The 15,218-nt window shown below is 40.1% G+C and overlaps 1 protein-coding gene across 1 annotated transcript; it reads left to right on the forward strand.

The window, feature by feature from the left end:
- Positions 1-5,998: 5,998 nt before the first annotated feature.
- LOC139463880 (solute carrier organic anion transporter family member 2A1-like) lies at positions 5,999-14,729 on the forward strand. The gene is made up of 9 exons (XM_071245294.1): positions 5,999-6,704; positions 7,505-7,591; positions 7,880-8,092; positions 9,417-9,581; positions 10,449-10,632; positions 10,851-10,977; positions 11,617-11,771; positions 12,605-12,669; positions 14,485-14,729. The coding sequence occupies exons 1-9, from the start codon at positions 5,999-6,001 to the stop codon at positions 14,727-14,729; spliced, it is 1,947 nt and encodes a 648-aa protein (XP_071101395.1).
- The last annotated feature ends 489 nt before the right edge of the window (positions 14,730-15,218 follow it).

Consider the following 15,218-nt stretch of genomic DNA (forward strand, 5'->3'; position numbering starts at 1 on the left):
TGGTTTATATTGATACTTCTATGGTTTACCTTGGGACTTTTATGATTAATATTGATATTATTATGGATACTATTGACACTTCTATGGTTTATATTGATACTTCTATGGTTTATATTGATACTTCTATGGTATATATTTATTCTATGGTTTACCTTGGTACTTTTATAATTAATATTGATATTATTATGGTTACAATTGATACTTTTATGGTTTATATTGATAGTTTCTGAGCGTTTACATACTACTTTCGACACACGTGGCTAAGCTGTAAACGCCATTGCAGTGGTCTTATCTGTCAGTCAAATACATATAAACCCATCACTCGTGAGAGTAGGCCTAGGATATGAGATATCACTGACCTAAAGGTCCTTATTGCATGCAGTGGTTGAAGTCATGTGTTGCCTTGTACAATAAGCACTTGGGATTGGACAGTCAGAGTGCCATATTTCTTATGTGATGTATCAAACAAGTATACAGTATTTTTTTTAAGAGGGGGGTGGATGGGGGGAGGTGGGGCACGGATGGCCCAGTCGTCTAAGGCCCTGCGATTCGCTGTGCAGAGTTGCGTTCCTTTTGCACGCCAGAAACCTATGATTGTGGGTTCGAGTCCCGGTTCGCCCCGATTATGTTTCTAGGTTTGTCAGCACTATACCCGTGCTCCTGGGTAAACGAAATGGTAAACGGCTGAGACCTGCACCACTTCGGGCTTTCCTCCCACATTAAGGTGACACGCCGCGATATAACTGGAAGACTGTTAAAGGCAGCGTTAAACCCAACTCACTCACTATGTTTGAAAGTTGATGTTACGTTTTACCATGCTTAATATGTCCGATGCGTTCGTGTAAACAACAACATGAAGGAGAAATAAATGAACTTGTATAAAGAATTTTTGCGACTAGTTAATAATACTGAATGATAGAAACATTAAAATTGGCTTTGGCAACAGCCCAGAGGATTTGGTTTAGACATGGACTACATATCAACACCGAAAACATGGATTCTGCATTGATGAGTGGAGACAATCTTTGAACAGTATCTCAATAAATGTGACCAACCGGGTGATAAGGGACTTCATGGGTGAAAAATCACAGTTTGACTTCTCATTATGTGTTAAACCTACAGTAGGTTAGGAACACAAGTCTACAATTCATCAGCTTCAATTCATATTTGTAACAGGGATACATTTAGACTCAATTTCAGACTTAAAACTGTTCAGGTTTCAAAACACATTTCTTACAAAAACTGTGTATGACAAGATCTCAGCTTGTGTTAGAATCGGAAGTTCGAAAACTGAAATATTTACATCATGTGGAATAGGCCACGGATGTATGTTGAGTCCTGTTTTATTTATATTTTTTATAAATGATCTTGTAGATGAAATGATGAAATGTGGATTGAGAGGTGTTTTTGTCAGAGATGGACTAAACGATACGAGATGACGCAACATTGATTGATGACACAGTAATAGGCCTACAAAAAAAACATTGATGTGTTAAAAGGTTATTGTAACAAATGGGGCCTAGAAGTTAACCTGGAGAAGTCATGTACCTAAGAAATAGAGAAACAGTCACCTATGATGATGAACATATGAAAGTAGTATCCAGCTATATATATCTAGGTATTGTCTTCACATCAAGATTAATTTGGTCAAAAGCGTGTGAAAATTAGCACTAGAAAGCCAGAAAGGTTTCGTTTCCTAGTATTACCTCATTAAAAGATTATCCAAACATTTCTCTAAAGGTAGCATCTGCAATATTCGACAGTAAAATAGCTTCCATATTGTTATATGGTTTGGAAATTAAGGGTTACACTTCTCGTGCAAATATTGAAAAAAATCAGAGTTTTTACTTTAAACGATATTTATGTATTGATAAAAAAGTATCAACCAATGTTGTACCAGGCGAAGTAGGTGGAATCTACGTATGTGTTAAACTGGATTTACGTATGTTTGGATCGCACAGGAGTGTGGCAGCATATCAAATTTTATACAATGTTTTAAGCAAAGATGTGAAGACATAGAGATTCAGAATTGGCATGCTAAAATTATTTCTTCATCATTTCTAAACCATTATTCTACATATAAGTCTGTACTCGAACCAGAGAAATATATCTTGGAGTTATGTCCCAACAAAAATCTTATCCGCATATCATATAAATTCCGGTGTTTGAACCATAAGTTGGGTATACAACACTTTCGTTACAATGACAAAGTCAATACTGATTTACTTCAGTGCCAGAAATGTAAACATGATATAATTGAAGATGAATACCATTTCCTGTTAGTTTGTCCATTTTATGTGGAAAACAGAAAGTTTTACATCCCAAGCCACTATTACAAAGTATCCATCACGAGCAATGTTTTAACTAGTAGCAACAAAAAGTGTTAAGCTAATTAAAAACATTGCAATATACACGTATTTGAAAAGAAATCTGCCTGCATAATGTACTGGCTCCATTGTCACACCCTACTCGATCATAACACCTGTAAAAGTGGTAAGATTAATAGTTCGGTGCTGCAAATTCAGACATAACCCATAGATACATGTATCATTACACATGTGAAATTTCAACCAAATATGATAACCCTAAATGGTTCAGGGGAAATCTTTAATGAACACCCCTCGTATCATACATATTGTTTTGAGATAGTATGACACTTGTCCCACCTGTCCATTTTCAAAAGTATATCTCATGTATTGTACCCTTGGCCATACGGCCTTTGATACCAAATTATAACTTCTTCTGCGTCGCATCCGAGATTATTGCATTTATATAGCGTTTGTAATAGTCCGGACTGATGCCGATTTTATGGTACTAGCCCACTGAGATACCATGCCGCAGTTTAAAATGAATACCCCACTCAGACACAGTATACTGACTCCGAGTCGACCAACCCATACTTCAGCCCCTAATGTCGAGCACCAGGCAGGGTAACAACATTTACCTTCTTTTAACGTCTATTGGTATGACGCGGCTGGGGGACAAATCCTGGACTTTCCGCTCTCCGGGCGAATGTTCTACCACTAGACCACGCATTCGGTCTATAAAATATTTAGACCATATGAAAATAACATTTATCATACAAAACTGGCTCCCACAGGAGATATCGCTTGGATGAGATCAAGCGATATCTACACTGTAGATATCGCTGCAATGAAATTACATCACAATGCTTTGCAGACCATTGTGACGTCACTGGTTACCATGACGTCACAATCAAATGACATCACTGATGGCTCTGCTACTGAAGCTGTTAGCAGTACTTTTTACACTGAAGACACTGCTAATTACTGTCTACAAATTGAAAAAGTTGAAAGAATGATGTTGGATGATAAATAAAATCTCATCCTCGTGTCTTTTGATATCAAATATATCAACACTCGTTGATAAAAGTGGCAAATATCCTCGGCAAGCCTCGGATTATTTCCACTTTTATCAACTCGTGTTGATATATTTGATATCAAAAGACACTTGGGTGAGATTCTCTATATCTAAGGTGACTCCCATGAGAGCCATTTTCAAATTAACCTGTACAGTTCACACACATGATTCAGTTTACAACCATCTTGTATTAGGGTATGTATGGAGTGCAGTATATTTCTTACATTTTTACCCTACCTGAAATGTGATTTTCAATAATAATCATCATAATCATAATAATCATAAATCATACGAAATATCCGTTGTCTGATTCCAACTTCATAATAAGTATGGGTTTACGAATCACTATCAATCAGTGATGTTCGCGAAGAGGTGAACGTATCCCGTCTCAACGTTGGTACTCGAAACAAACACTTGCAAAGGCAAGTCAAATGTTCACCTGAATAAACACAGTTAAATTATGGTACACTCCAAAAAGGGAATTGCATCGGACATCATTTTGATCACCGATGCGTCAAATTTGGAAATGAACCCCACGTGTCTTCATAAAAAATCTTTTGAAAACCTTACTACGGCCTTGAATGTTGTAATCCAACTTCAACTTGAATGATTGGGTAAGAAAGAGCATGCTCGATTGTACCTCAAAAGTACCAAAGGTAAGATGCTGGAATAGTGCTCCACATAATGGGAAGGTTGACCAATGGAACGTTGAAGTCATGTCATACTGTCAGAATGGGTTTAATGTAGTGATGCTGACATAAGCATGATGGCCCTGCTATATAAATCGTCAAAGCCGCTGAAACAGATTCAAAGTGGTGGTGAAAATTATATGAATGAATCACTGAAAATCAGTCATGACACGAGGTGTTCCCGAAAAGTGTAAGCATTTCCTGCCCTACCGGGCACTTGTTTGGTTGGAGATGGCGCTTAGAGGATTGGTGTGCTGAGAAACAAATCCATCAATCAAATCAACCATAGAATATTACTGATATATTATTACCCATATTCGTTTAGATATTAGGTTTACATTGAAATCAAGTATGACTACTCCATTGCTTCCCGAGGTATTATGTAGGTGACGGAATAAACCGAGTGGATCCGAATAATTCGAACTTCTGTAATGCAGTACCCGTCCCACGTATTGCCGTAGGTACATGTTGTGAGTATTTTGGTGTTCAGGTGTAAAGTCATCATATTGATAGCTGAGATCTGGAACAAACAACACACTATTATTTAGTTGGATCACGAACGCAACCAGAGTTAACGTGCGGTGGAATAAATTTGACGTTAAAGTAGCACAGTGGGGACATTCGTGAAAGATCAGATGAACACCTTCGGAGTGACTATTTAGTATGCCTATGCCTGGTCACATCTACAGTAGGAAATCTTTAGACTGTAGCCCATTCTCGTGTTGATAAAAACTTGCCATGTCATGACACGGTTTGACAACACTAATGGTGCGGATATATATTCAGGGAATGACTTTCATTTGTTTATTAAATCGACTACACAAACACCAGGCGCCAAAACACTCTGAAACCATGGCACCTGTTAACAGGCCCATCGTCATTCTTTCCGCGACACATAAACCTGATGGTATAATGATTTTATATTACTAAGAAAAGGAGAATTATAGTCCTGATACTGGTGGGACCATACACCTAGTAGCTGCTATTTTTATTTATTTTTTTGCGTTACAAGCCCCCGTGGCCTACCATCAGGATCGTACTGGAACGTTCCTCAATACGAATCGCGCTAATTTGAGCAGCATGACTATCTCAAGGTATACAACATTACCAAAGACCTTGACAGGTCGTGATGACATGCGCTGTCACAGCCGGAGACTGGGACACGTGGCATGTCACAACATCCCCCTGCTTAGGACCTTAGCGGGTGAGTTTCTGTCGTTGTTACATTATATCCTTATTTAAACTCAGTTAAATTAAAGTTCTCAAAATATATTTTAAACTTTTAACTCGTTTAACATGCTCAGTAACAGGTCATGATCTAGCGATGTATCTCGATTACAACTATCATAAGGGTGGGGAGGTAAGGAGCCCCAATTCGCTGTGCAGGGTTGCGTCCCTTGGGTACGCCAGAACCCTATGCTCATCCCGGTTCGCCTCGATGAACTGTCTCGGTTTGTCAGCACCATACCCGTGCTCATGGGCCAACACAACTACGATTGGGTTTCACCAAAGTGGCAAACGTCTCTGACCTCATAATTTTGCCCACACATCGTGATATATGTGGGAAAATGTTAGGGTTAAACCCAATTCACTCACTCACTGTTCTCCCCAAGGGTTTCAATTTTGTGGTTATATATGGCCACAGTATTGAAAACAAATAAGCAAAAAGGAACGACGATGCAAGTAACAAATAACCAAGGAATGCTCCTATTACAAAACCGGGCATCGATTGAAGAATAATGTCTGTTCGTAAGATGAATTCAAAATCTGATACCCATATGCATGGGCTAAGCTTCACTAATTAACTATATCCGTCTTTTATAATTTCAGGCTGGTGTGTAAACGTCAACGCCAGAGATTAATCAGTCTGGATTATCTGCCGAGTAGATTCCATTGGGTGTAAAATTAACAACATTCACCATCCAAACATGGAACAGGGGGACCCTGCAAAGGAAACACTGGTAATAAACCACGAAGACGATAACACCGGAAATGACGTCGACAATAACGAACAGCCGGAATTGGCGTCATATGGCGATGGTGGAACTCGCCCGACATGCCTCCAGCGATTGGCCAACATAAACGTTTTCACGGGAACCATATCAATCACTGTCCTATTGACGTCGACGTTGAGTACCTACGTAAACTCACAGGTCACCACTTTAGAGAAACAATTCGGGCTGAGCAGTTCCGAGACGGGGTTCCTGATGGCAAGTAACGACATTGGGTACATCACCGTTGGAATCTTTATCAGCTATTTTGCTCCACGGGTACATATACCCCGCTTCCTGGCTGTCTTTACCGTCCTGTTTGGCATTTCCGGTATCGTTTGCAGTTTGCCTCATTTTCTGTATGGTGTGGAGCAAAACATTGGCGAAAGCCAATCAGAGAATAACACTGCCATGAGAAATAATTTCATTGGTCAGTTGTGTGTAAAATCTAACCAGTCAGGAAACGATTTGTGTGATTCAAATGAAACAGGAGGTTCCAAACCCCGCGACCACGCTACAGCAGCTGTGGCCATTATAGCTGTAGGGATGATTGTTCAAGGAATCGCCAAAGCACCAAGGCACCCCTTCCTAGTTACCTATGTTGACGACAATGTTGTCAGGACCAAAACGGGCTACTATGTCGGTAAAGTAACGTTCCATTTAAGTGTCAACAATACTAATATTAGTTCATGGACAAACCTTGTGTTTTCTCCATAGTGGTACTTTAGTACATATACATCAGTATATATTTGATAACATGTTATTAAAAGTATGATATTATCATCATAAACAATCGAAATTGAAATGCAGGAAATGAATGAGCTATTTGAAAGAACTAATTATCTCCTCTAGGCTGCCTTTTTAATGTTCGTGAACAATTCGGCGGACTGTGTACAGTCGGATTGTCTGCCCCAGTCTCGATAATTTACAGACCGCCGTCATACAGCTGGAATATTGCTGAGTGCGGCGTTCAAGAACAAACAATGATAATGAGTCTTGGTTTTGGTGGTAAGATTTACATAATTCCGTGTCTTCCTCTCACATCAAGCTGACACGTCGTGATGTTACCGGAATATTTTCAAAACGGCGTTAACCCCATCCTCGATTGTCCAGTGTGTTACATCTCCATTCTATCTTAAAAAGTACCCTGGACCCCGTTTTCCCATATATCCGTTTTAAGTTAATTAAATTTGACTGACGACCGAGAGACAATAGGTGCATACTTACTGATAGGGCACATGGAGATGGTGACGTCACTTACTAAACAAAATATATTAGTGGATCGGTCCAGGGTATTTGTCATAATAAAATGAGAATATGGTGCCCTGGAATCTCGAGGATGCGCTGAACACAACGCACTCAAAATGGATTCGAACTTGCTGAAGTAACCAATAATATGTCTGTTTGTATTTTTGTCCGCTTCATTCCAATATGTTTGTTCAGGGATCATCATCACCATCGCCATCTTGGGACCCGTGCTCTCCTATTCTCTTGGGAGTCTGTTCTCAAGACTATACGTTACACTCGAGGGTAAGTTTGGTTGTGTCAAGGCATTAAGTATTCGTTCTTCGAAATGGTTGGCTATTTCGATAGCCGGGGGGAAATACCACCTTTCATAAGCAGCAGCACTAAAATATACATCTCTGATAAAGAGAACGGGAAAATATAACCATAAAGTTATTGATGATATACCAATTCTAGCATCTTCAAAAAGAATATTTCAAAACATGTGCATGGATGCTTGGAATCTGTTCATTTATTTGCATTCACCACTTCCCATTCACTGGTTTACCAATTCCTTCGCTCACTCTAAATCAGCAACTGACCTTCATCCCCGGCATCCAAAATGGGTGGGAGCCTGGTGGTTGGGATACATCGTGTTCGGAGCGGCCGCCATTGTTGTTGCCTTCCCAGTGTTCCTCTTCCCGCGCAGACTCCGAGGAGCTCCCACTCGAGAAGAGGCAGTGCGCAAGACAACAGAAGTCGTTCATGGAGACATAAAAAGGTTTCAAGCCATGGAAGAAATCAAAAGTAATAAGTTGATGAATATTGATGACTCTTGATAATCTTGATAATAAAATAAGATAGAATTCATTGCAAAGATTATTTTCGAAAAGTTACGATGCGTTGACGGTGCTGTCGGACATATTCGCCAACGGACCAAAATAGCTGTATTGCACCCGATTCGTTAAACAAGATCATCTACCACCATTTGCCATGAAATAATTTCGAAAGAATTATCTAGAAATTTTGAGTTCAAATTAATTGTGCGTGTATGTTTAAGTGATTAGTTTTGAACGCAATACTTACATGTTATTAAAAACAAGTTTGGCCCCAAATCAGGAGTTCCTTACAACATTCATAGTCGGAAAATTATTTTGTTCTAAGTGAGTACTGGTCCAGGTAATACTGTATCTTTAACAACCAAACACCCCTACATGGAAAAAGTGTTGTATCATTCCAAAAGTTTGCGACCCGTGAACATTCAAGGGTAGAATTGGTCTTCAGCAACCTCTGCTTGATATAAAAGGCGACTATGCTTGTCGTAAGAGGCGACTAACGGGATCGGGTGGTCAGGCTCGCTGACTTGGTTGATGCATGTCATCGTATCCCAATTGCGTGGATCGATGCTCATGTTGATAAAACTGTTATGGTTTCTGGTCGGAGGTGAACATCTTCAATTAAATTTATATTTCCATATAAAACAGATAATATCCATTCCTATAGAAGTAACAATTACATCCAATGAAGAGATAATGGAAAGCATCTTCATCATGGTGTCATCTAAAAATCTATCTATGGTCTTTCAAATCACTGCAACCACGGCACATATCGTCGCCGACGTTAAAATGTCACGATTGGCGACAATATATGCCGACTATGCGTGTTGATAGAGGCGACTAACGGGATCGGGTTGTCAGGCTCGCTGATTTGGTTGATGAATGTCATCGTATTCCAATTGCGCGGATTGATGCTCATGATATCAATCCCTGGATTGTCTGGTCCAGACTCGATTATTTACAGAGCGCCGTCATATAGCTGGAATATTGCTGAGTGTGGCGTTAAACAACAAACAAACCAAACCAAACCCAAAGTATGCACATGGCGAATGTGTGGCGGGATGCCACGGAGTGCACGTGCAGCAGGTTGCTCATGTTTCACCATTACTGATGAATTATTTCATTATCATTTCAATATTAGATATACCTCGAATGAATAAATATTGTTTTACGCCGCATCAGTAATTTGGAAAGCTTTCCGCCTTGTAGAAAGACCCAAAAAAGCGTGTATTCGTGAAAATAATGCCCGCTTTTTCGATCTTTCCGTCTGACATACTCTTTCATAATCCTTCCAGCTTATTTCCGTTTACTGAGAAGCATCTTGTCCAATCCTATATTCATGCTGCTGCTTTGCGCTACAATAAGTCTCATCTTCGGTGTCGGAGGGTTGCACTCCTTCATGCCAAAATACATCGAGAACCAGTTTGGCCTTGAAGCATGGAAAGCAAATCTCATCATGGGTAAGTCCTACTTTAATTCAGTTAAATAGAACAATTCTTAGAAATATCGTTTCGCACAGTTTTGATGCATTCGTCACGACTCGCGTGTTTCCATAACCTCCAACGAGGCTCGTCCCCCTCTCGAAGGCCGTCATGCGTCGAAACGACGCAAGCCAATCAGAATGGGCAGGATGTCAGTTCGTCGATCAATATGAACCCGAGTATTTAAATTAATTTAACAACATGCGTTTGTTTAAAAAATGTGGAAAATTGTAGATTGTAAGTTCAACAGCGCAGTATATGAATATAACATAAATGTGATATTTATTTGGATATTGTTACTTGTAGGGCTATTTTGGATGATATATTCAAACGTGCACGTGAGTGTTTTTTCATTCAGAAAACGGCTCATTTGACTGCGGTTCCGTTCATTTGAGCTATATAGCTATACTAGTATTACACCGTACGAGGGGCGTTCAATAAATTTTGCAACTTTAATATACGACCAAGTCGCAGAATATCTTTTACACTTTTATTTTTCAATATATTCTCCATTCACCTCAATACACCTATTCTATTTTTCCTTCAAGCTTTTAATACCACTTTTATAGAAATCCGCAGATTAGCCCTCAAACCACGCTTCTGTGGCAGCCTTTATGTCCTCGTCATCCTAGCACAATAGCACAGATGGAACATTTTTTAAGGTGACAATTTTAGGTATATTGATATTCTTACCATGTTGAAACGTGTAACATGTGCTGTCCTACGAGTAACGAATCATCTATCAAGGTAGAGTTAGGGTTGGGGTGCGACCTTTACTGCGGGTTTCTGTTTACCTCTGTCAGGAGAAATCAAATACTTCATGAAACTTTCATTTTAATGTTCAAGCTGGTCTCGGCCTGTCGACAGCCACTGTTGGGACATTTGTTGGAGGTTGGTTGACAAAGAGGTTCAAGATGGGGCCGATGGTTGCCCTCAAGGTCACCGCCATTTTGTATTTTGGAGTCGTGGTGTTTTATGGTCTTGGCTTTGTATTTGGATGTGAACAACCAGAAATTCTCAACACGCCGGGGTAAATAGATCAAAGCCTTTCTGACACCATGTACAATTTTAAAGGTTTTATACTGAACCAGATTCGTAAGAAAAGACCAAATTGAATATTTTTACGTCCGTCTATACAATCACTTTAAAAGTTTTCAACCTGTCGTGTCATTTCGTCATTTGCGTGATTCTAATATTCGAAACATTGTTGACTGTATGATGTAGTGTCTTGCTCGTTTTATTTCTTAGATCAGCAGCGAACACTTGTCCCGCCGGATGTCCGTGCAATGACCTTGAGTACTTCCCTGTGTGTGGGTCGGACAGCCGGAACTACTTTTCTCCTTGTCATGCTGGATGCGGTTACCACGAAAAAGGGGTACAGCAGTATACCTAAAATGATGGATACTAAAGGGCTTACCATTTGATATTCGGGGGTCGGGGGAAGGGTGGTGGAGGTAAGGGGCTGGGATTTGATATGGAGACGAGATATTTTTTCAGCTGCAGCTGCAAAATAATAAGTTTATAATTAAAACTATGAGCCCATCTTTTTTATTTCTAAAACTCATCTTGCATCAATGCAAGCAGAATTTACTCTGAAGCATAACTTTTTTTACAAGAAATTTCTAGAACAATGTATTATCTTTTATAAAATACCTAGCTGGGACAACATATTTTCTTTATAAAATTCCCAACAGTCTGAAGCATAATTATTCTTGTAAGAATTTTCTGGGGGAAATTTATTATATTCGATGAAATCCCAGTCTGGGATAAATTCCAAGCACACTCTACCCCCTATCCCAAGATAATATCATTGATAATAGCATGTTTCTGAGAGTATATATAAAAAGAAATCGCATATTACTTCTTTTATTTTACTAAATAAGAAAAATATGTTTTGACGGTTTCTTGGACGTTGAACCATTTTGTATTGATAAACAGTGATTGTAACATTCAAAGCGCGCGGCAAATATCGATAGTCTTTCTTCATGGGTAGGGTGTGTCTCTTGTTGCGTAGATGTACACGAACTGCACGTGCATCCCCGGGGGTGAGGCGACAGCGGGGTCTTGTGAGTACAACTGCCCCTTAGCTTACCCATACTTCATCTCCATCGGTATGTCCTTCCTGCTGTCAACTATGGCCATCATGCCCAAGATAATATCTGAGATCAGGTGAGCTAAGGCGTTCAATTCTATTTATGAAAAATATAAGAAACTACTATATTTAACCTTTCCATTTGATTTTGATATGCTTTGAAACCCCGTTGGTCCTGAATCATCATCTTTTGATAATTGATTTTTTTCGTACTCTTTTCGCGAACACCTGGTGTCATTATTGATTTTCGTCGATCTATTCATAATCAGTATTTTGGCTCTTTACGTTCAGTGGAATCTATTTCGGCAGATACCGGAGACTGATTTTACTACTTAACGTCTTCAAAGGACACTGAAACGAAACAATCCCGTGAGGACTCTGTTTTAGAACCAGTGCTGGTCACAGCAGGCGAGTAAATGGATCGGGTCGGGGGAATCGGGTGGTCAGGCTCGGTGATTTGGTTGATTGAGTGTCATCGTACCCCGACGCCGTGGATCGTTTCTCGCATATATCAATCACTGGATTGTATGGTCCGGATTTGATTATGTACACACATAGCTGGAATACTGACACCAAAAATGAGCTTCACACATTGTACCGATGTGGGGAATCGAACCCGGGTCCTCGGTGTGAAGAGCGAACGCTTTAACCACTAGGCTACCTCACCGCCCCTACAATTGCGTTTACTTATTAATTTCTTATTCAAATATCAGTTGCTGATACCCCGTAGACCTCCTGGGTCAGCTGAGGTCCCAAGCAACCTATGCGTGTCGTAAGAGTCGGCGATCAAGACTACGATAATTTTGGTGACATCGTACCCCGACGGCGTGAAACGTTGCTCATTATATCCATCACTGGTTTACCTGGTTCAGACTCGATACTTATTGATTTTCTGATATATTCTCAACAGATGTGTGACTGAGGAAGAGAAGTCGCTGTCCATCGGTGTGATGACCGTCTTAGCGTCATTGTTTGGTAGGTACAGCTCGATGACCGTCTTAGCGTCATTGTTTGGTAGGTACAGATCGATGATCGTCTTAGCGTCATTGTTTGGTAGGTACAGATCGATGACCGTCTTAACGTCATTGTTTGGTAGGTACAGCTCGATGGTCGTCTTAACGTCATTGTTTGGTAGGTACAGCTCGATGACATCTTAGCGTCATTGTTCGGTAGGTACAGCTCGATTATCGTCTTAGCGTCATTGTTTGGTAGGTACAACTCGATGATCGTCTTAACGTCATTGTTTGGTAGGTACAGCTCGATGATCGTCTTAGCGTCATTGTTTGGTAAGTACATATCGATGACCGTCTTAAAGTCATTGTTTGGTAGGTACAGCTCGATGACCGTCTTAACGTCACTGTTTGGAAGGTACAGCTCGATGACCATCTTTGCGTCATTGATTGGTAGGTACAGCTCGATGACCCATTTAGGGTCATTGTTTGGTAGGTACAGATCGATGGCCGTCTTAACGTCATTGTTTGGTAGGTACAGCTCGATGACTGTCTTAGCGTCATTGTTTGGTAAGTACAGATCGATGACTGTCTTAGCGTCATTGTTTGGTAGGTACAGCTTGATGACCGTCTTGGCATCATTGTTTGGTAGGTACAGTTCGATGACCGTCTTGGCATCATTGTTTGGTAAGTACAGATCGATGACTGTCTTGGCATCATTGTTTGGTAGGTACAGCTCGATGGCCGTCTTGGCATCATTGTTTGGTAGGTACAGTTCGATGACCGTCTTGGCATCATTGTTTGGTAAGTACAGATCGATGACTGTCTTGGCATCATTGTTTGGTAAGTACAGCTCGATGACCGTCTTAACGTCATTGTTTGGTAGGTACAGTTCGATGACCGTCTTAACGTCATTGCTTGGTACAGCCCCTCGTTAATGACGCCTCTTAAAGAGGTAGCAGGCTCGGGCAAATTGGCTGTCAAGATGTCCAAACGCTAATGCCTGCTGATTCAAACTTTATGATGTAGAACTACACGTAGTAATGTTGTTGATTACCCTTCATACAGAGAGACATGGCTTCACACCTAGCACATTTATGGTGTAAAACCGAGCCTAGAGATAGGACCAGGTCCCTATTTCACAAAGCGATCTCAGACCTCTGAGTTGCATAGCTGCTATATAATAACATAGAGTTGTGATGGTCGTAATGCTTAGGTGGCGCTGTTGAAAGAGACCCTGACCTCTCTTCAAAAGCCATATAAAACATTGTCATGATGTTGCTTGTTGCAATTTGTATTGCGAATACTGACTGTAATAACACGTTCAGTAAGCAGTGATCAGTGAGATAGTGGGTGTTGTTTTATGCCCAAGTCAGCAATATTTCAGCAATCAATCAGCAATATACAGCTATATACATTATATAAATAATCTGGGACTGGATAACGAAGCCTCGAGAGGGGCGCATGCGTACTGTACAGTATGGTCGACTTCCGGATCAAACACTCGTTGAGAGGTACTGTTTCGGTTTTGTTTTTTGTTCTTTAACGCTCGACAATTTTCCATCCACAGGACGGCGGTCTGTAAATAATCGAGTCTGGACCAGACAATCCAGTAACTAACATCATGAGTAAACGATCCTCACAATTGTGATACAATGCGTGCATCAACCAACGACGAAATGGGTTGCTGAAGACCAAAAATATTCTAACCAGGTTCTTCACGTATGGTGACAGAACATGTGAGGGCACACAGATAGCTTTACATTTCACGGTAGTTCTAATGTACACATGTATGTAATACATGTACATAATATGTAAACTCATGTTAATTGTTTTACAGGATGGTTGCTGTCACCTGTAATATTTGGCCGAGTCATTGATTCAAGTTGCCTCATATGGGATTCAGTCTGCGGCGAAAGGGGCGCATGCGTACTCTACAATATGGCCGACTTCCGGATCAAACTCCATGGCGTTGTTTTGGGAGCACGCGGGACCTCGTTCGTGTTTACATTTCTTGCATGTCTTGTGGCAATCAAGACTAAAAAATGGAAACTAAAAGAGGAAAAGGAAGCATTGAAAGATTAGGGATTACTGAAAGAAGTGACAGGTTTTTGGTGTATAAACAATCCTCAGACAGTTGATTATATTTAGATTCTTCATTAGTGACAATTATAGATAATACAGTAATTGGCATATCATCGCAATGGTTGAGGTAATGTCGGGATAATATTGACACAACTACTTGTAAAGCAATAGTATTGTCATGATATAATGTCTACATATAACGTCTCACAGTAGATTATTTAGGAGAGAGGGACACGTTGTGTTTATATTGTAAAGCAATGTTACCTGTAGATCTAACCGCGCTACATTTAATTTGACCGAAGGTGCAGTGTGCCATCTATTGCAATCAGAGGTGGATATTGTGATTTGAAACTTTTTGGTTGTTATTGTGATTTGAAACCACTGATTGACCTGAATCGCGAAATTCCAAATTCATGATAGAATTTGCAATAATCTACATGATATTAATATAAACGTCAACGCCAGAGAATACCTTGTCTCAATAGACCG

The sequence above is a fragment of the Haliotis cracherodii genome, unplaced genomic scaffold (genome assembly GCF_022045235.1).
Source record: "Haliotis cracherodii isolate W230 unplaced genomic scaffold, xgHalCrac1.p SCAF_1, whole genome shotgun sequence".
Taxonomy (NCBI): Eukaryota; Metazoa; Mollusca; class Gastropoda; order Lepetellida; family Haliotidae; genus Haliotis; species Haliotis cracherodii.

Coding starts and splice junctions, on each gene's coding strand:
- LOC139463880 (XM_071245294.1), top strand. CDS start 5,999: ATGGAACAGGGGGACCCTGCAAAGGAAACACTGGTAATAAACCACGAA. Junction 7,592..7,879: donor ACTATACGTTACACTCGAGG/GTAAGTTTGGTT, acceptor ACTCTAAATCAG/CAACTGACCTTCATCCCCGG. Junction 9,582..10,448: donor GAAAGCAAATCTCATCATGG/GTAAGTCCTACT, acceptor TTAATGTTCAAG/CTGGTCTCGGCCTGTCGACA.